Here is a 19823-nt window from a genome sequence, read left to right on the forward strand (position 1 = left end):
TATATGTGTGTGTGTGTGTGTGTGTGTGTGTGTACAGGGTGTGTGTATATGGGGTATATGTGTGTGTGTGTGTGTGTGTGTGAGAGAGAGAGAGAGAGAGAGATGTGTATACGTGTAGGGTGGCCATCTGCACACACGTGCGCACACACACGCGCAGGAGGGGGCCCTGGGCTCTGCATGGCTGGAGGAAGATGTTTCAGAGCTGTCCCCAGCAGGAGCTGACCCCATCCTGACACACACATTGAAGGCATCACTTGTAAAGCCTTGGTGTGGTTCATCTGAGCTGCCGAAACACTGCCTGTAAGCCCAGTGCCGGGTTGGCAGCGTGGGCTCTGCCCCGGGAAGTGTCCCCTAGGAAGAAATGACCCGTTCAGAACCTCGAGGGCTCACCCTGAGCTCTCCCGGGAGGCACCAGGCGGGCGCCCCAGGGCTTCCCCAGGTCATGGCCGTCAGAGGAGCACAGACAGGGCCTCTGGCCAGCACGCACTGCCTGGACCGCAGCCCTGCCCAGCCGCTGGCCTGCCCAGAACTCTCAAGGGAGTCTGGCTGCCGTCAGGATCACGTCGGTGCCACTGCGCAGAGCAGGGCTGGGAGGCGGTGCGGGCCATGAGCTCAGTGTCACACGGCCAGGTCCGAACCCCGGCACCCCTACGTCCAGCTGGTGAGCCACCGGGCCCCTCTGAGCATCTGTGTCTCCATCTGTGACATGGGGGACGTCATCGTGTGGACTCCTTGGTTGCTCTGAGGATTAGGTAAATTGACAGAGGTACTGGGCACGCAGAGAGTCTGGCTCGCGGTCAGGGCTTGATCCGGGGGAGTCTGATGCGATGCCAGCCACATGGCGGGCCCTCAGGAAACACCCCTGAATAATAAGTGAGTGAGGCCACTGCATGTCAGGGATTCATGAAACAAGCAGCCGCGTCTCCCTAGGATGTCAAATCTAATCGCATCCGAAGGGCTCGAGCTCCAAGGTGTGCACTAGCCAGGTGACGTCCCAGCTCAAGGCAGGCGGCGGGTCTTCACCAAGGCTGGGAAGAGCGTGGAGGGGCTGAGGAGCAGGAAAGGGGCAAGTGCCGGCAGAAGATTTACCCTGGAGCTCGTGCTGGCCTGTTACCACTGGCCACGACAGCCCCTTGCACATTGCAGGAGGGGGGAGTAATCCGTCAGGTGGATGCCTGGGTAGCACTTCTGCAAGAACCCTCCTGATTCCTAGCTGTCATGCCAAATGCCAAGCTCGGGGGCAATCAACCCTTGTGAGTGCGTGCGTGCGTGCGTGCGTGTGCATGTGTAAAATGGAACTCAGTGTGTGCACATGCCAGAGGAGGAATTAACAACAGCATCATCATCACAGCTCACAGCTGCCAATTAAATTACTGAGTGTAGGTAACGTACCAGGTCCTTGCCTAATGCTTCATTCTCTCAGACTCTACGAAGCGGGCACCATTATTCTCCTCATTTTAAAGAGAGGCAATTGACATTCCGGAAAGTGAAGTGACTCATCCAAGGTCGCACAGCCCATAGGTGGACGAGCTGGGAGCTGAACCCGAGACTTGCCAGCACAAGCCAAGGCCTTTTGCTCTCTCCCGCGTGTTGGAGGCATTGTATGGAGAGGGAAACGTTCCCCAGGCCTTCGAAATTCCAGGGACCAAGTGCTAAGCACAAATCTCGTCTCCTTCACTTCCTAGCTGTGGGATGGTAGGCAAGTTCTTCACCTCTCTGAGCCTCGGATTCCTTTGGTAAAGTGGGGAACCGGGAGACCCGGCTTCTGACCCTCACTCTTCCCTGGCTGAGGTAGCTTGAGCGCAAACATGATTTCAAAGCTCTGCCCCTCTCTGCGTCCGTGATCCTTGCAGGGAGGCTTTGAAGCACCTGCCATCAGGAGGAGTCTGGGTCTCCACCCTTTGAATGCGGGCCGGCCCTGCTCTGTGGCTTGTTACGGGACACGGAAGATGATGCCGCTGTGCCAATTTCTAGTGTAGGCTCAAGAGGCCTTGGATGCTTCTTCTCATCGTCCTGGAACCCTGGCGAGTCACGATGGGAAGAAGCTCGAGCTAGCTGTTGGAGGAAGAGAGACAGGCGGGGCAGAAGAGCCATCCTGGGCCGGGCCAGCCCAGACTGTCTGATGGCCACTCCCCCCCCCCCCAAAAAAAAAGACCAGTCACAATCTGCAGAGCTACCTACCCAACACATAGCTGCCCAGAGGGGCACATGTGAGCTGGCGGAGACCAGAAGAACTGCCTTGCTGACTGGCAGACTCGAAAGAAATGATACAAGCTTTCTGTTTTATGCTGCTGAGTTTGGGCTCATTTGTTATGCAGCAGGAGCTGACTGACAGAGTCATCTTGAGACAGTCTCTTCCTGTCTCTGGGCCCCCAGTTTCCTCATCCACAACAGGATGGGATTTGGGCTCCCTGAATTTTGCCGTGATTTCTTGGATTCCTTACAACTTTCGGCTCTGGGGAAATCCCATCTCCCTCCACTAATGGATTGGAAGGTTTTTATTTCTACTGTGGCCATTTCTTCCATGATTTCCGCTGGAAATCTGTGCTCCTGGCATCAATGCTGCCCTTGACTGTTGGCTCTTCCTTGTTGCCTGGACCTCAAACTGAATTCTTACAGCCCAAAGCAGCTATATCCCTGTTTAAAGAACTGTAGTGCCTCTGGACAAGGTACTTAATTTTTAGGGTCTGGAATTAACTTAGCACAGAACAGGTTGGCAGTAGCTGAAGAGAAATATTCCACGGCTATCAATCATATGGTTACTGGGCTTTGTTATTAGGTCCTTTTATTTCCTGGTTAGAGAGCTGTGTTGAGGCCCCATAAACAGGGAGGGATTTGGGGTTGGGCTCCAGAGCAGAGTCAGAGAAGGCAAGCCGGAGCCTGGCTGAAATTGTTTCCTTCCATATGTATGTGTACATTTGCAAAAGATGCCACGAAACAGAGGGGGGCGGGGAGGGGAGACATCTCTCTGAGCCTGAATTTCTTCCTCTGTAAGATGGGGTCAGGGAATTCTCCCTTGCGGAGCACCTCACGACTACTTATGGTGTGGTTATAACATTGGCCTTGGCCCAGGAGGCCTGAGTTCGAGTCCTAACTCGGCCCCTCCCCAGCTGTGTCCTCAAGTGACTTCATCTCTCTCAGCCTCAGTTTCCCTATCTGTAAAAGGGGAGTGCCACTGTGACATCACATAGGTGTCCTGGTAAGGCTTACATGATGTAGTTTGGGGAAAGCACTCAGCGACTGGCAGACAGCAAGTGCTCAATGAATGTAAGACATCCTTTATGATGGTGTCGTCATCAATGAAATAAGGCATGTCAAGTATTTAGCATAAAATCTGGCACATAGTAAGGGGTGAAAATGATGTCAGCTGTGGTTATTTGCTTACTCTATGTGAGAAACTTTACTAAGAATACACATGTTATTTAATTAACTCACACACTTACCACTTCTCTCTTTTATTCAACAGATATTTATTGAGCGTTTGCTTTGTGCCAGGCACTGGGGATAAAGTGAACAAAGTATCCCATTGTGAGGCCTGCCCGAGGCCACTGAGCTACTGGGGTGGCAGGGCCAGGATTTAAATGTAGCTCTTTTTATTTTTATTTATTTTTTTTAGAGAGTGAGAGAGAGAGAGACGTGCAAATGGGGGAGAGGGGCAGAGGGAGAAAGAGAGAATCTTAAGCTGTCTCCACGTTCAGCACGGAGCCTGACTCAGGGCTTGATCCCATGACCCTGGGTTCATGAACCTGAACCGAAATCAAGAGTCGGCCATTCAACCCACTGAGCCACCCAGGCGCCCCTAAACGTAGCTCTTTTTGACTCTAGAAGCTTTTGCGTCTCCCTATCATGTGGCGTTTTCAAGATTGTGACCTCTGTGCTCAGCATCTACAGCTTAGGCTGTTTTTCTGGTCCTAACTCTGACTTGCTGTGTGATGCTAGGCAAATTACTTCCTGTCTCTGGGCCCCTCCCAGCTCTTCTATTCTATGATGCCTTCACCAATAATTCCTTAGTTTTTTAGTTCTCCTTTCTATGCTTTACGGAGAGGGGGAGGGAGAGGGAGAGAGAGAGAGAGACACAGAGAGAGAGAGACTGATTTCAGAAATCCTTAATGTTTTAAAGGGCTCGTGTTCCGTTGTGTTTTAGGTAAGCTGACGGAGCTGAGAGGTACATGATGGGTTTGGGAATAGGCATTTGGGGTATGAAGGGGGTTTAGCCTGGGGGTTCCTGACTCGTTTTAAGATAATAACACACCCTCCTTCCCGTCTCTAACACCAATAATGCAAGACGGATGGTTCTAATTAACGCTGCAATTCGGGGCGTCCGTTTGCTGTCTAACGGTCCCTGCTTTCACTGCCTGAGCCCCCCATGCTCACAAGGACCCCTCCTGGGGTGCCCGTCCCCCATTCCAGCTTGGCCAATTGACACTCTTCAGGATCCTGCTTGCATCTCACTCTTTCTGCACAGAGCTCACACAGCGTCCTGCTAACCTCCCCGCCCTCACCCCTCCGGCCACGGCCCTTAGCCTGCGTGTCACCAGGTTGTCTATTTATGGCACTCCTTCCCTTCCTGAGCTTTGGAGATTCTGGAGGCCTGGGAGCCTCCCCGGAGCATCGCAGAGACATAAGGTTGGTCCCCCCAAACCTTGTTCAAGCCCATAAACGCGGAGGCTACGGTGTGTGTGTGTGTGCGAACGTCGGCTCAGTCCTTTGTTGGCCGTGTGACCTGAGAAAGCCACTTAACAGGCTCTCTGTCATTTGCAAATCCGGGACATGGTGACAATAATATCTTCTAAGGAGTCCTGGTAATCATAGTGTCTGTTGATGAAGTGCCAGCTACGTGCCAGACCCCACGCGACACGCTGTGCATACATTATCTCTAATGTAGGTAATTTCCCCTCTGTAATTATCTCTCCCCACCATGGCTCTAATTTATGCAATTATTATCTCTGCATAATAACGCGCATGCTCTCTATCGCTCAGGGGTGTGAAGCATGCAGTTCGGGTTCGGGCACATAGTAGGTCCTTCAGAGACGGTGACTCGTCATCTCCCAACGCCCGCGGCATCCACAGACCCGCCCAGTGGGTGACAGGGAACAACGCCCCCTCTCGCCTGCCTCGCGCGGTTTACGTCCTCGTGACTCAGCAGACGTTGCCCAGCACCTACTACGGGCCACCTACCCCGCTCAGTCAACAGTGCAAACGCCCTCCCCCTCACCGAGGCGATAAATAACAATTTCCAACGCTTAGGCGGCGTGAGGGGCCCTGAGGACAGAATTATTTTTACTATCAAACCCAAATTGGTTTACTAAAACTGTCAGCGGAAACCAAGCAAGATAAATTAAACCCAGCAGCTCTCGGGCCTCGCGTAACCCTCGCGGGTGAGATGCTATTTTCACTCCCTCTGTGGGAGGAAGGAGGCGCCAGGCCCAGATGCCACACTGCCAGACGCGCGCCAGAGTCCGCGGGGAGAGCCCGAGGCTGCTGACCGGAGGACTCGGCTCCCCTCTGCAACGGTTAATCCCGGCTCCGGCTGAAACCCTTCCCCGGCTGCCCAGTCGGGGCGAGCGCAGACTCCCTAAAGCGGCCTTCAAGGCTCTGCCTGATTCCACTGCCGCCCCTCCTGCGTCACTGAGCTCCAGATACACAGGGCTTCCTCCGGCTCCTGTCAAGTGCGGGTGCGGGGGAGGCCCCCAGACTCTGGAGACACGGCAAGCGGAGTGCATTCCACTCAGGTCCCCGCTGTGTGGCCACGGTCGCCCTTCCCCTGTCCGAACCTCAGCGTACCCATCTGTCAAATGGAGGCGATGATGGAACCCGGTGCACGTGCTTGCTTTGAAGGTGCCTGCGATGCGACAGCCCTGGATGCACGCAGCGTCCAGCGTCTGTTCGATATTCGAGCCCCGAAAAGGAAGAGAGGCGTGCTCTCCTGCTTCTGGACCTTAGCGCATGCTGTTCCTTTGGTCTCAGACACGGTTCCCCACCCCCATCTTTGCCCGTCTTGGCGAGGGTGTCCCTGAGTCGGTCCTACTGACGCTTTGGGTCCACTACTTCCTTGTGGTGGGGTCTGTCCCGTGCACCGCGGGGTGTCGGGCAGTATCCGTGACCCCTCCCCACCGGACGCCAGCAGCACCCCTCCCCCCACGCGAACGGCACGGCCAGAACCGCTTCCAGACTTCGCTGTTTCCCGAGAGAGAGATGCTGCTTTCTCTGGACAGCCTTTTCCTCCCACCGTGGACCAGGCTCACCCTCCCGACCCCGGGCCTCGGGGGCCCCTGGAGTTTTCTCCTGTCTGTGCCGTGTCAGCTCATGGTGTGGGCTCCTCCGGGGCAGGGCTGCCCCGTTCTCGCTCTCTGCCGGGGCCGAGCCTCAATGCCCCGTTCACAGCGGGCCTTCACGTCCATGAAACCGGATCGGATTGATTTTGATGGTACCTCAAATCCTAAGGCTCTGGGACCATGTTGGCCGTGTGCTCTGTAGGGGCACGGAGGCCGCCCTGTGGTCTCACCATCACCCTCACCTCCGCATCGGATTACCCAGAAGGACGGTATGGCCTCCCCGCCCCCCACCCCCACCTGGCTCGGGCCTCAAACTCTACCGATGGAACTGGCCATCACTGGGTTGGGGTCCTCACTCTAGATTCTGCTTCAAAGTCTCTGATGGCAAATCCTTTGACACTCTAACTCTATATAACCTTCTTTTGGGGGTCTTACCCTTACTGTTATTTTACACGATAATTTTCCAAAGTTTATTTATTCTTTTTTTTTTTTTTTGAGAGAGAGAGAGAGAGAGACAGTGACAGCACCCAGTGGGGGAGGGGCAGACAGAGGGAGAGGGAGAGAATCCCAAGCAGGCTCTGCCTTGTCAGCACAGAGCCCGACGCGGGGTTCCAACTCATGACACCGGAGATCGTGACCTGAGCTGAAACCAAGAGTCGGATGCTTATGTGATCATTTTTAGCCAAACTTTTATTTCTTAGCATTGCTGGTCACGTAATAAATATGGGTTTCTTGACAAAGGGAGGCCATATCTCTATGGTCTTCCCATATTGTTCTGAACTTTCCTCCCTTCTTGTACATAAGAGGCAGTTGGACATGAATTTGGGGCTAAAAGTCTGGCTCTGAAACTTCATAGCTGGATGACCATGGGAAGTTGTCTTTATTCCATTGACTCTTATTTATTAAGCACCTACTATGGGGCCAGGCATTGATCTACATACTGGGGTTACAGCAGGGAATCAAACAGAAACAAAAAATCCCTCTATTCCCACGGATGTGACATTCTAGATGGAGGGGATGAAACACTTCAACAAATATGACAATGTGTGGTGCGTTGGTGGCTCTAAGTGCCACCCACGTAGAAAAGTGAAGCAAGGTAAGAGTGTCAATAATGACAGAGATGATCAAGGTGTTCGGGGACATCTCAGAGGAGGTGATTTGTGAACAGAGGCCTATAAGAAGCTAGGGCGTGAGCTATGCAGGCTATTCAGGGCAGAGCATCCTGGGGAGGGTATGGGGGAGAAGAGATAGTGCAAAGGCCCTGGGGTAAGTTCGCAGAACAAGGAAGCCAGTGTGGCCAAATGAAGAAATGAAGCAGGAGACGTGGCCAGGGCTAGATCACATGGGATGTTTTGTAAGGACTTGGCTTTTATTCTAGATAAAATGTAAAGCTACTGTAGACTTTTGAGCAGAGTGTGATGGGACCTGGCTTAGGTTTGAACAGGATCACTCAAGGTAGTGGGTTATAAATAGCTCCAAAGGGGACAAAAGCGGGAGCAGGGAGACCAGTGAGGTTGCCTCTGGAATAATCCTGGCATGAGAACATGGACCATGGTGGTGGGGGGTGTGTGTGTCACAGGTGCTTGAACTCTGGGCATATTCTGATTCTCGAGTAGAATCAGCAGGATGTACTGGGGACTCAGGTACAAGGTGTGAGAGGGAGAGAAGAATCTGGCTCACAGTGCGGCAGCTCGTACTGGCCCACGTGAGTCAATCGTTAAGCATCCGGGCATCTGGCGAGCCTGCTGGCATTGTATTGGTAGCTTGGAACGGCCATGGTGGGAGTCGTTACACGGAGGAAATTGGCAAATGTGTAAGCAGCTTGAAATTGGCCATGGTGGGAGTCCTTACACCCAGGAAACTGGCAAATGCCATAAATCAGGGTGTTTCTCCCCACCCCACTGCCAAGAAAGCCAGACGTTGGACACGCACCCATTCTACTCGTCTAGAAAAATTCCCAGTCCTTTTGACCTTAGCAGCTTATGGCAGAATGGATGATTCCTTCCCGAGATGGGAAGATGGGGTGAAACAGGTTTGGGGAAGGGGAATCAGATCAGGAGTTTAACTTTGGGGTTAAACTCCTTCATTCAGGAGGCCTTTTAGACACCCAACTTGAACAGGTCAGAAAGCAAGGAGTAGGAATTAAACAGAATAGTTGTCTTGCCCCCATAGGATTCCTCTGGGGAGGACACAAATTTACGTCTGTAAAGAAACTCACAAACAGGAAGTGCTCCGTGATGAGAATCACGGCAATGAGAAAGAACCCCTCAAATCTGGATCTGATCAGCAGATACTGTTTTTTTGAAGGGGGGGGGGTGGGAGTGGGGAAGGGCCATTATTCTACAAAATAGAATTTAAATGATTTTAGGTGGGGATGTACTATATCCCCTTCATCACAGACCCTTCCCCTCCTTATCGTCCCGCACTGACCCCACTCCCCAGTAACAGGAATTACGCGCCTGTCCTGCAGGAGTTTGAATCGTTATTCTCTTGACTCGAGGCAACCCATCGGCTTGCAGAGAAGGAATGTGAGGCCCAGAGAGGCTTGGTGATGGGTCCAGGGTTGCTCGGGATGCCCTGTCAGGGCACGGAGGAGGAAGACGGGGCTCCTCTCTCCCGGCTAACAGTGATATCTGGGGCCACCAGGCTGACCGGAAGACAGAAAGTCTGCCCCCGGCGAGGGGTCCCTTCCTGATGCTAATGCCAGCAGTGGCCTGGCTTTGAGGAACCATTTCTGCTTTAACTGCTCAGGTCCCTGGATCGGCTGCCCTATTGCGCGCTTTGCAGTGGAAACAAAACCCCATTTAGTGTCAGGCTGAAGGTTAATTGAATGTTTGATGCCTAGAGGGAGTGAAAGGAAGGGCTCCCGGTTTCCTGTTTCCTCATTCAGGCCTGTGACACCAAGGGGAGATGTGGGCCACTCTTGGTGACGCAACACCGGCCGTCTTGGGGACACACTGTGAGGAGAAGGCCGCTGAGCCCAGCAGAAGCGGGAAGCACAGACAATTTCTGGGGGTACGGGGCTGGGGGGACCTTCTGCAAGAGAAGCCAGGCTATCAGGAGTTGGATTCTCCTTCTCCTGGCTGAAGACCGAGGTGCTTTGCCAGTAACTTCTGGCGGTGGGGTGCTCCCAAGCCAGGACTACACGTTCATATTTATCATGAGGGCAGTAGGGAGCCACAGAAGGCTTCCCACAGGAGACAGCTTTAGAATGGCGTTTTCTATGTGAAGCGTCAGCTAAGAAGACTCCAGGCCTCCCTTGAACTCTTTCCATAAGCCCTACCTATTTCATTTTATTTTATGTTTAATGTTTACTTTAAAAAAATTTTTTTAGCATTTATTTTTGAGAGACAGAGAGAGGCAGAGCATGAGCAGGGGAGGGGGGAGAGAGAGAGAGAGAGAGAGAGATACAGAATCCAAAGCAGGCTCCAGGCTCTGAGCTATTTGTCAGCACAGAGCCTGACACGGGGCTCGAACTCACAGACTGCAAGATCGTGACCTGGGCCAAAGTTGGACGCTCAACCGACTGAGCCACCCAGGTGCCCCAATGTTTACTTTTTTTTAATTATGAGAGACAGAGGCCTCAAACGGGGGAAGGGCAGAGAAAGATGGAGAGAAAGAATCCCAAGCAGGCTCCCAGCGCAGAGCTCGACGTGGGGCTCGAACTCACAAACCGTGAGATCATGACCTGAGCCGAAATCAAGAGACAGACGCTCAACCGACTGAGCCACCCGGGTGCCCCTCCACAACCAACCCCTTCCCAATATCCACGGTTCGCACATGGCAGGCGTGCATGTATGTCCCCACCCCCGCCCAGAGTTAATAGAGACAATCCAACCTGCTCTTCTCCAATATAAACTTGACTGCCCAAGGGGCAACGGTCAGACCCTTTCTGGAGCCTACAACGGGGCCTGGCTCACGGCAGACCCTCGAGAACGAGGTGTTGCGTGAATGAGCACTTTACAGCAGACTCTGGAAGCCAGGGAGGTGGGAACAGGAGTGAGAGACCGCAAGGATGGGCGAGGGATGTTCACACGCTGCCTCCGGCAGCCGCGGGACACGGATGTTCCAAGGCCCTCGTAACAGACGAGAAGCGCCAGAGCCAGGGAGAAGCCCGAAGTCAAACCGCGGGGGAGCGAAGGGGATGGGATTCTGACCCAGGTTGGCCTGGCCCGAAGTCCACAAGGGGCACCTGTGCGAGGTCTGTGCCTCTTTGATTCAACTGGGATAGAAGGTTCTGGGGCAGCCTCTGAGGGACAGCTTCAAAAGACGGTCACTCATAATTTTGCAAACGACTTCCCCCTTGCCAGCCTCCTCTGCACGGCATGGCAGGCCCTGAGTCATGCTTCCCAGCCGACTGGGTTCTGGCTTCAGGCTTGAGGGGAGCGCTGACCCCCTGAGGCCCAGGCTGCCTCCAGAAAGGCTCTTCAGAGCTTGGCATACCCCGCCCTGCTCTCCACTGTCCAAGCCACGGTGTCTGGGCCTGCCGGGCAGCCCTTTCTTCTGCTTCTCCAAACACTACCATCTGTCTCTGTCTGCTTCTCCCCAGCCCTGGGGAGTTCAGGAGGGGGCAAGTTCTAGATGGAGCCTCTACTAGGCGCCCCCACGGAATACAGCCAACAGCCGCACAGCCAGGTAACTCTCCATTCATTACAGTGTTTCTTCACTCAGCAGTGATCTCCTGAGCACCTCACTATGTGTCAGGCTCGGTGCTAGACCCCAGAACAGAGCTAAATGAGAGCAAGCCCTCACTACGAGGACCTTCCGTTCTAGTTGAGAGAGACAGGTGAAGAAAATGAACTGCTACCGTAGGCAGAGTACCTGTTAAACCTCCCCCCTCCTCCTGACTATGCAGGCAGTTCACAGGCTTTTTCTCGCCACAGGGCCTTTGCATGTTCTGTTCCTTTCAGATACATGTATTCCAGCTCGTCCGTTAGTTCTGAGCTTTAGTATCAGATCAGATCCTCAGGGAAGGCTTTTCTGACCTCCCCCTTCATGTCAAATCCCCACCTAGAACATCGCTCACCAAAGTTACGGGATGTGATTATTGGTGCATTGCCCCATTTCATGCCTGCTTCCTTAGTAGACCTGGTGTCTGGAGGCTAGGGACTCTGTGTGTTTACGATGTTGTTTCTCCTGCCACTGGGACCCCAGTTCTTCGCACGGCCCCTGACACATAGTAGCTGCTTCACTAGCGATGGCTGAAAGAACAAAGCAGGGGCAGTTGGTCCCCCATCATAAACACTCACAACTGGATATCTAAGAAGATCCGTTTCTCTTCCCCCACGTGAATCTTCCAGATACAATCTTCACCTTCCACGTACGGCTCTGGCCAGTTTGGGGACAGCACCACCCCGGCCACGGCAGAGAGCTCCCCGCCACACGTAGCTGTAGGGGACAGAGATGGACAGACAAGAGACAGACACGCTTGATTCACAAGGAAGCCAAGATCGTAGCGGTTAAGCGCATGGGCTCTGGAGCCCGACAGTCACGGCTCGCTGTGCACCATGAACAGGTGCCTGAGCCTCAGGCGGTCTGTGCGCGTGTGCGGGATGATTAAGTTGGGGCCGGCTGTCTGCCTCCTTCCGCTGAGGGTTGGTGGGGTAGGGGCTACGGGCCCTATAGCTCTCTCAGGATCAAGGACAGAGCTCCCCGTTCTGGAGAATCCCCAACAGCCCTATTCTTGTGCAGAGTGAGTAGCGGCTAAGGGATGCCTCGTTCCATTCAGGTGGACCTGGGTTCGAATCTCTGCCCCCAACAGACTCCGTGACCAGGCATGCGCCGTTTTGGAGTCTCAGGCCCCTTCCTCCGCACAGCTGCAGTAAGGCCAGCGCTGACTCCGTCGGCTTATCCTGAAGCTTAACTGATTGAGCTCATGGGGGCGAATGCAGCACAGCCCCTGGCGCAAGGCGAGAGCTCAGTAATTCTTAGTTAGTGTTACTGCCGAAGAGCCTGGTTCTGAACTGGAAGGAGAGGTGTGGCCATGCTGGTGCCTGGCTCTTTAAATTCCACTCTGTTTACCGCTTTGGAAAGTTCTCAACGTGGCAGAGGCCAAAGCACCAATAAATTCCGCTCTGTTAAACCAGCACATTTAATACAGGGATCAATCCCTCACCACGATGAAGCTGTGACTTCACACCAACCGCCATCCAGGCGGCGGCTGCCAGGAGCAAGGGCTCTCTTCCTTCCACCACATGCTGCATATGCATCCAGGCTTGAGCTGGCTCCGCGGCCTGGCATGTGGGGAAGGAGGCAGGGCAGAGCCCCGGGAGCTCGTGGAAAGGAGGGTTCGACCCAGCCAACACCGTCCAGAGGGGCTCAGAGCACAGGTCTCTGAGAAAAAAGGAGACCCAAGTGCCATTTCTACCTCTACCAGTTACCCTCAGTCTGTTCTTAGGACCGGTCTGGTTCCTCATGGCTTTGGGTTCCTCAGCTGTAAATGGGGTCAATATTATGTGCCTCACAGGATTGTAGTGAGGGTTAAATGAGAAAATGCAGCCCTTGGCAACTATTATCAATAGCATCATTATTATTAATTGAACTCAGGGCTGCCGTGTGTGGTTGGGTGGGTTGTGCACTGCACAAAAGTACATAGCAAGCGGGTACAGAGGAGCTGAAATCCATGCAGAGATCTTTTCACTGAGGTATGCACTATGGGGTCTGTGCTTGTAGGAAGGGGCACCTTTAAAAATTTATCAAGCTTGGAATTTTCTCAGGGACCAGCAGCAAATTTGACCCAAAGGACGGTGAGCCCCGGAAAGGGTTCTAATGCTAAATTGGTATGTAAATTGGTGACATACTTCTAAACCGGGGCCTTGACCTTTTCATCTGAGGGGGTCCAGGTCCCTGAGGCACCCTGGGAGGAGGACGGTGGGGCCACTCACCTCTGCATAGGGGCTCTGTGTCGTTCCAGTACGGGTCCCGCACATTGATGCACTCGATAATGGCCGGACCCTGCTCCAGAGAGTGGCCGGGATCGCAGGTGAACTCCACTATGGTGCCGATGTTATAGGTCGGGTCGGATGTGGTGAAATTCCCATTCTGAATGTAGGGCTCATAACAGTGGCCTTTCTCAAAGGCTGGGGTGGGGATACAAAAGAGGGGCAGCAGCTCAGATGAGGCAGGGGCTCCCCGGAGAGCTGGATCTCAGAAGATGGGTCCCCTCCTGCTGTTTAGACAAGCTCCAAGGAAAATGGGCACCGGACCCCACTTTCCGATTCCAGCTGACCTGCTGACCTGCCTTGGAGCATTCACTTCTCTTTTGGCGACCTCATTATTTTCATCTCTAAAATGGGAATACAAACTTCTGCCCTCTCAACCCTGCAGGCTCTGCCTTTGAAAGTCAAAAGGGCAGTCTGGCCTCTGGGTCACCCTCGGCCTTAGCAGGTCAGATTTCTAGCTCCCAGGACCCAGCCCAGCTCTGCCACACTTCCTCCACTCACACACCATCACCCGGGATGGGGGAGGCCCCCCGGGGACTCTCACCCTCGAACCGGATGTTGAAGGCTGAGGCTGCCCGTGCCTGGTCGGACGTGAACTCAATGCGGATGCTGTTGCCCTCACTTAGCAGACCCTCAAAGGGGACGCTCTCGGTTTGGAGGGAGTCATAGAGAAGAGCTGACTTGTTGATCAAGCCACTGTAGACCATCATCCTGACAGCAGGGGGAAGGACAGGAAGATCACTGACCCACAGCAGCAGTGGGAGGCGTGTGCCTCGCTCCCAGACCCAGATCCCGACTCTGCCCCTGACTTGCCCGGTCGAGCTGCTCTGCCTTAGGGAACCTGCTTCCTTTTCTGTAGGATGCTTATTCTAGACTCACGGGTGGATCCTGAGGTTATAGGAAAAGTGCTGTGTGTGATGTTGTGAACCAGACTAATTAACTGATACCAATTATTATGACTAATTGAGGAGTAGAGATTAATGCACTGAAAGAGCGGTAGTCAGACAACCAGAGTCTCAACTCTGTAACTTCTGAGCCGTGTGACTTTGGACAGGGACGCTTCACAGCTCCGAGCCTCTGTTTCTTCGTCTGTAAAACGGGTGCCTACTTCACATTCTGAGCCTACCTCAGAGTGTGGAGATTAAAGGCCTTGTGCATAACATGCCGAGGACAAAGCAGGCACACGGGTCAAATTTATAAGCATTTTATTATAAATCAACTGATTTATAATTCCTGATTCTCACTTCCCAACTCCCCAGCGATTGGGTTGACATAAGTCTCAGCACATCTTGGGCCTCAGTTTCCACAGCTGGGAAGGGAGGGATCGTAACGTCTCTCCCACCTATCTTACAGGTGGGCATTGAGAATATGACAGGATCGAGTGCCCTGAAAAATAAAACGTGTTAGGCAAAATGCTGGCATTCATTTTTGCTGTTATTAAAGTCATTTGACACTCGGCTCCTTGCTAGTCCTGGTATTTTTAAAGAAATTATGCAAAAATAAGGAGGGAAATAGTATACAAATTAGATCAATTTCTTTTATAGAGTCATAAAGAGGCATTTTAAATCTTTTGAGTTGTTTTTTTTTTTTTTTTACTGTGACTCATAAAAAAGGTTTACTTTATGTCGCCCAGATGAATTTCTAATGTTACCAAAATGCATGAATGTCGAAGCGACAATTTGCTCACTTTGCCGCATGTCCACTGTGTTTGGGACGAGGAGGGGGCTGGCTTCCTGCCCCAGATCTCTGAGAATCTGTCAGCTCAACCAGCTCAAAGGGTGGCTGGCAACGCTGGGGAGTTAGAGTGTCCAGAAGCATCCCTCATGCAGTGATAGGTGGGGGGGTGGTGGTGGGTCAGTACCTCATCTCCCTCGCCTTTCCAAAAGGACCAGGCTCCATACGGTTTTGCAGAGGCCCCCAGCAGATAGAACCCCCATGGCCCCTGCAGAGGCACCTGCTCATTAACACGCACCGTGTTGACTCTTTTCCTGTCCTGCCTGCTGCCCTATGCCTTTACCAGTGCTTTCCAAGATTAGCTCCCAAATGAGCTACTTTCCCTAACATCCTTGTCTCCATGACTGTTTCCAAGGGAACACGACCTAAGACAGCAAGTCTAAGCAGCTTTGGTCCTCGTTTTCTGGAACATTCAAGAATACTCTAAGGGCGCCTGGGTGGCTCAGCCGGTAAAGCGTCTGACTTCGGCTCAGGTCATGATCTCGCGGTTTGTGGGTTTGAGCCCCGCGTCAGGCTCTGTGCTGATGTCTCAGAGCCTGAAGCCTGCTTCGAATTCTGTGTCTCCCCCTCTTTCTGCCCCTCCCATGCTCATGCTCTCTCTCAATAATAAATAAAAACGTTAAAAAAGTTAAAGTAAAAAAGAATATTCTAACATAAAACCATAGAATATTAAAGTTCTAAGATTCTGGATCCTATGCATATCACTTAGAGTCTACAGACATGCTCTTGCTTAGATACTGCCCTGAAACTTCTCCCAAGTTCCTTCACGTGTACAAGCACAGTTTTTCCACGTCAGTTTCCTATCCAATCGGAAACCAAGTTTTGCTACTTCTCTCCTGTTCTCCATAGAGCCTAGTATGTGACTGGGCACAGAGCAGGTGCTCAGTGAATACTCCCTCTTTGTTAACTGCAAAAAAGGACATGCAGGAGACAGACTGGGTCAGTGCAGCATGGGGGATCTGGATTCCGTTCCTGCCTCTTCCCCTTCCCTGCTGTATGACCTGGGGCGAGTCCCTTTCCCTCTCCATGCCCGAGTTTCCCGACCTGTGAAAGGAGATTGAAGCCGATGGTGTCTAACATCCTTGCCAGCCTCCCCAGGCTTTCCTTTCTCAACCTCCAGAAGCCATTGCAAGACTCCAGATCCTTAGTCACATTCTGACACTCTGGGAAGGAGTGAGGCTGGGAACCCTCAGAGGCTCACCTGTCCTTCTCATGCAACGACAGTCTTTCAAAATGCAGATGCAGCTTCTGGCCCTCTGGAGCTTTGATTGTCCACACGCAGAGCTGGCTCCCGTTGGCGTTTCCAGGGTAACTTGGGGAGAGGACGCGGCCAATGGTGGCGTTGTGCACAGCCCCTCCGCAAGGGGCTGGGGGCAGAGAATGGGGTGGGTGGTCATGAGAGGAAAGCAGAGAGAGAGAGAGAGAGAGAGAGAGAGAGAGATCTCCCCACCCCTAGCCCTTAGCAGGAGGAAATGGGATGGGAAGAGGGACACACTGTAAAAGTCCTCTCCCCTTGGACAAGGTTCATCCAGTTCAATAGGAGACCTCATTTCACGACTGGAACCACCCCCTTGGCGTTCCATGACAGGGACCAACTGTGATTTAAGGGTTCCTCCACGGCACTGGCTGTGCCCTGATTCTTTCTGAGAAGATGGTAACAAGGACACAAACAGGCCATTCACAAAGGAAGAAATATACTTTTAGTATTTAGTAGGCACTAAAAATGCAGCCTCACCCACAATAAAAGAAAGGCAATTCTAGATTATATTCTGTTTCCATCTGCCTGATTGGGCAAGATAAAAAGTGGCCATCGCTCACCGATGGGACAGGTGGTGGGAAATGGGCCCTCTCCCTCATCACTGGTTAGGATGCAAATGACTCTGACCTTTCAGGAGAGCAATTTGGAGAAAAATTCAGAAAGTATGTTCCCAAACTGACCGACTCATTAAAGTTCTGGGAGTTTGTGCTAAAAAGGAGATTGAGAGATTTCCCCCAAGATTTATGAATAAAGGTGTTCACTGCTGAAGTGTTTCTAAGAGCGAAAAATGGGAAACAACACGCATGTCCACTCACAGCCATTTGGGGAAATAAATGCGTCCCATTCACACGTTATTAAAAATCATACCCTTAAAGAATGCTTGAGAATATGGAAAAATGCACTCGAAATTTTCAGTGGGGAAAAAAACAAGTTACAAAATGGTCTTCCATACCTGTTTCAATGAGCTATTTGCAAAAATCTATTGAGACCATAAATATAAAAGTGATTTGCTTCTATCTTGACACTTGGATTTCTTGACTTTTTTTTAAACCACAACATATATTACTTTTATCATAAAAATCTAATAAAGAAATATTTAAAAAGTGATTTGTGCACCAGAGGGAGATGCACGAATGCGAGGAAATAGCCTGAGTCTTATTTTTAGGAGATACTTGGGTCTCATTAAGGGTTTGTTGAGTGACTGCATGACTAATAAGGGCTTGCAGCGGGAGAAAAAGGTAGATCACTTTCTGCTGTGCTCTGGATTCTGCGGATTTACAGCGAAGACATTGCCAAGAAGCGCCCCCTCCTTGTTTCAGCACCACGGACAGAGGTGCGTGCGTGGGTGCGTGTGTTTGTCTGTCTGTCTTTCGCCTGTCCTAAAGCGGAGGTTGAAACCCTGCCTGTGCCACTCACCTGCTGTGGATCTAGAGAGTTCTGAACCTTGAGTTCACTATAAAATGGTGATAAGAATTCCAGCCTGCTTCCAGGACTGGGGTGAGAAATCGGTGAACCGATGCATAATACGGGTCTTGGCGCCATGCCTGGCACAGAGTAGGTACTCAAAATATAGCCAGTTCTATTGTCCTATGGCTCAGGGGCTGGCGAGATGGAGAACACTGTCCCCGGTGGGGGCACCGGCCATCTGTCCTCCCCAAGCTGCCGCTCATCTGCTGCCTCTCTGCTCCCGTTCCTTGCCTTATTAAGCCAACTGATGGCTCTGTTTGCCTTCAATTTCCCAGCCGTGGCTCCCCATCCACAAAATGAGGCTTAATTCCTCTCTGATTTCACACATAGATAAAAATTAACGCGAGAGACGCACTGAGGCCAATGGCCCTATGGTTTGGATTTTTTCCCCTCTGTTAAAAAGAAGAGAAGAGAAGAGAAATTCTGAAGGGCCTTGGGGGAACAATATTGCGACAATCAAAGCTCAGAATTTGTCATCAGGTTTCATTTGCTTTTTGGATTCCACGGACTCTGAATGCCCGGAGAGAGGGAATAATTTATTATTATTCCCAGGATTCTCTTTGTACATGGTTCGTGCTCTGGGTGCTCAGTTCTTACGGGCAACCTATACTGTCCTGACCACCGTCGTAACTTTTGAGAATCTGACAGAGTTTTGCTCTCTTGACAGTTGAGGATGGTCAAGCCTATGACCACGGGTGCAGGGACAGTGTGGCATAGCCCAGTGCTTGTCAGTCTATGGGCATGTTAAAATGTAGATTATGATCCAGTAGTCTCATAGGGGGCCCAGGATTATGCATCTGCAATAATCTTGCTGGTCTGTAGACCACACTTTGAGAAACACAGCTCAGGAGAGAAGGGTTCTGGACTCATTTCAATTTCTGTGGTGGCTTTGAGTGAGTGACTTCACCTCCGTGAGCCTCTGTTTCCACATCTGTAAAATGAAAGTAATGGCTCTCATCATGCAAGATTGCTGTGAACATTTACAGCATCCCTGGCAGTTTCTCAGTATCTATCGACTGGGTTCAAAATGTGGCTGCAGGCACACCAAAAGCACAGGGACAAAAGAAAAATTGATCATTTTTTTGACACTTTGTCAAAATGAAAAGGTTTTCTGCATCAAAGGACACTATCAAGACGTGACAAACAACCCACAGAGCAGGAGAAGATGTTTGCACATCATATACCCGATAAGGATCTAATATCCAGAATATACAAAGTACTGTTATGACTCAACAATAAAAAGACAAGTAACAAAATTTTAAAAAACAACGGGCAAAGGACCTGAATAGATACTTCGCTTAGACGATCTACAAAGGCGGGGGGGGGGGCGCCTGGGTGGCTCTGTAGTTTGAGCTCTGACTCTTGATTTCGGCTCAGGTCATGATCCCAGGGTGGTGGGATCGAGCCCTGCTCATTCTCTCTCTCTTTCTCTCTCTCTTTTTTCTCTCAAAATAAATAAATAAATAAGTATATAAACATTGAAAAAAGAGAAGATCTACAAATGGCCAAGAAGCACATTGGAAAAGCTGCTCAATATGATGAGCCATCAGGGAAATGCAGATCAAAACCACCATGACGAGAGAGCTTCACATGCACCAGGATGGCTAAAGGCATAAAAAGAAAATGTGTATAATAAGTGTTGGTGAGGACGTGGAGAAATTGGTACTTTACACAGCTGGTGGGAAGGTCAAACGCTGCAGCCTCTGTGGAAAATAGCTTGACAACTCTTTAAAAAGTTAAGCACAGAATTACCATATGACCCAGTGATGCCACTCCTGGGTATCGACCCAAGAGAAATGAAAACATACGTCCTCCGGGGCACCTGGGTGGCTCAGTCAGTTAAGCGTCTGACTCAGGACATGATCTCGCGGTTCATGAGTTCAAGCCCTGTGTCGGGCTCTGTGCTGACCGTGCAGAGGCTGCTTGGGATTCTCTCTCTCCCTCTCTCTCTGCCCCTCCTCTGCTCTCTCTCTCTTTCTCTCGCTCTCAAAAGTAAATGCGTAAGGGGCACTAAGGAATCTACTCCTGAAATCATTGTTGCACTATATGCTAACTAATTTGGATGCAAATTAAAAAAAATAAAAAATAAAACGAGTTAAAAAAAGAATAAAAGGAAATGCGGGCAGAAAAAAATAGAGAAACCTTTTA

General features: G+C 51.5%; 1 protein-coding gene across 1 annotated transcript in view; it reads right to left on the bottom strand.

Moving 5' to 3' along the window:
* Nucleotides 1-19823, bottom strand: part of SEZ6L (seizure related 6 homolog like) — a 71211-nt gene that overhangs the window by 39613 nt on the left and 11775 nt on the right. Inside the window, exons 8-11 of the mRNA XM_042961552.1 lie at nucleotides 16152-16317; nucleotides 13761-13927; nucleotides 13160-13354; nucleotides 11525-11663 (exon numbers count right to left, since the gene is read on the bottom strand). Of these exons, the coding sequence (XP_042817486.1) occupies nucleotides 11525-11663; nucleotides 13160-13354; nucleotides 13761-13927; nucleotides 16152-16317 (667 nt within the window). The remainder of the gene's footprint in view (nucleotides 1-11524; nucleotides 11664-13159; nucleotides 13355-13760; nucleotides 13928-16151; nucleotides 16318-19823) is intronic.

The sequence above is a fragment of the Panthera tigris genome, chromosome D3, assembly GCF_018350195.1.
Source record: "Panthera tigris isolate Pti1 chromosome D3, P.tigris_Pti1_mat1.1, whole genome shotgun sequence".
Classification (NCBI taxonomy): domain Eukaryota; kingdom Metazoa; phylum Chordata; class Mammalia; order Carnivora; family Felidae; genus Panthera; species Panthera tigris.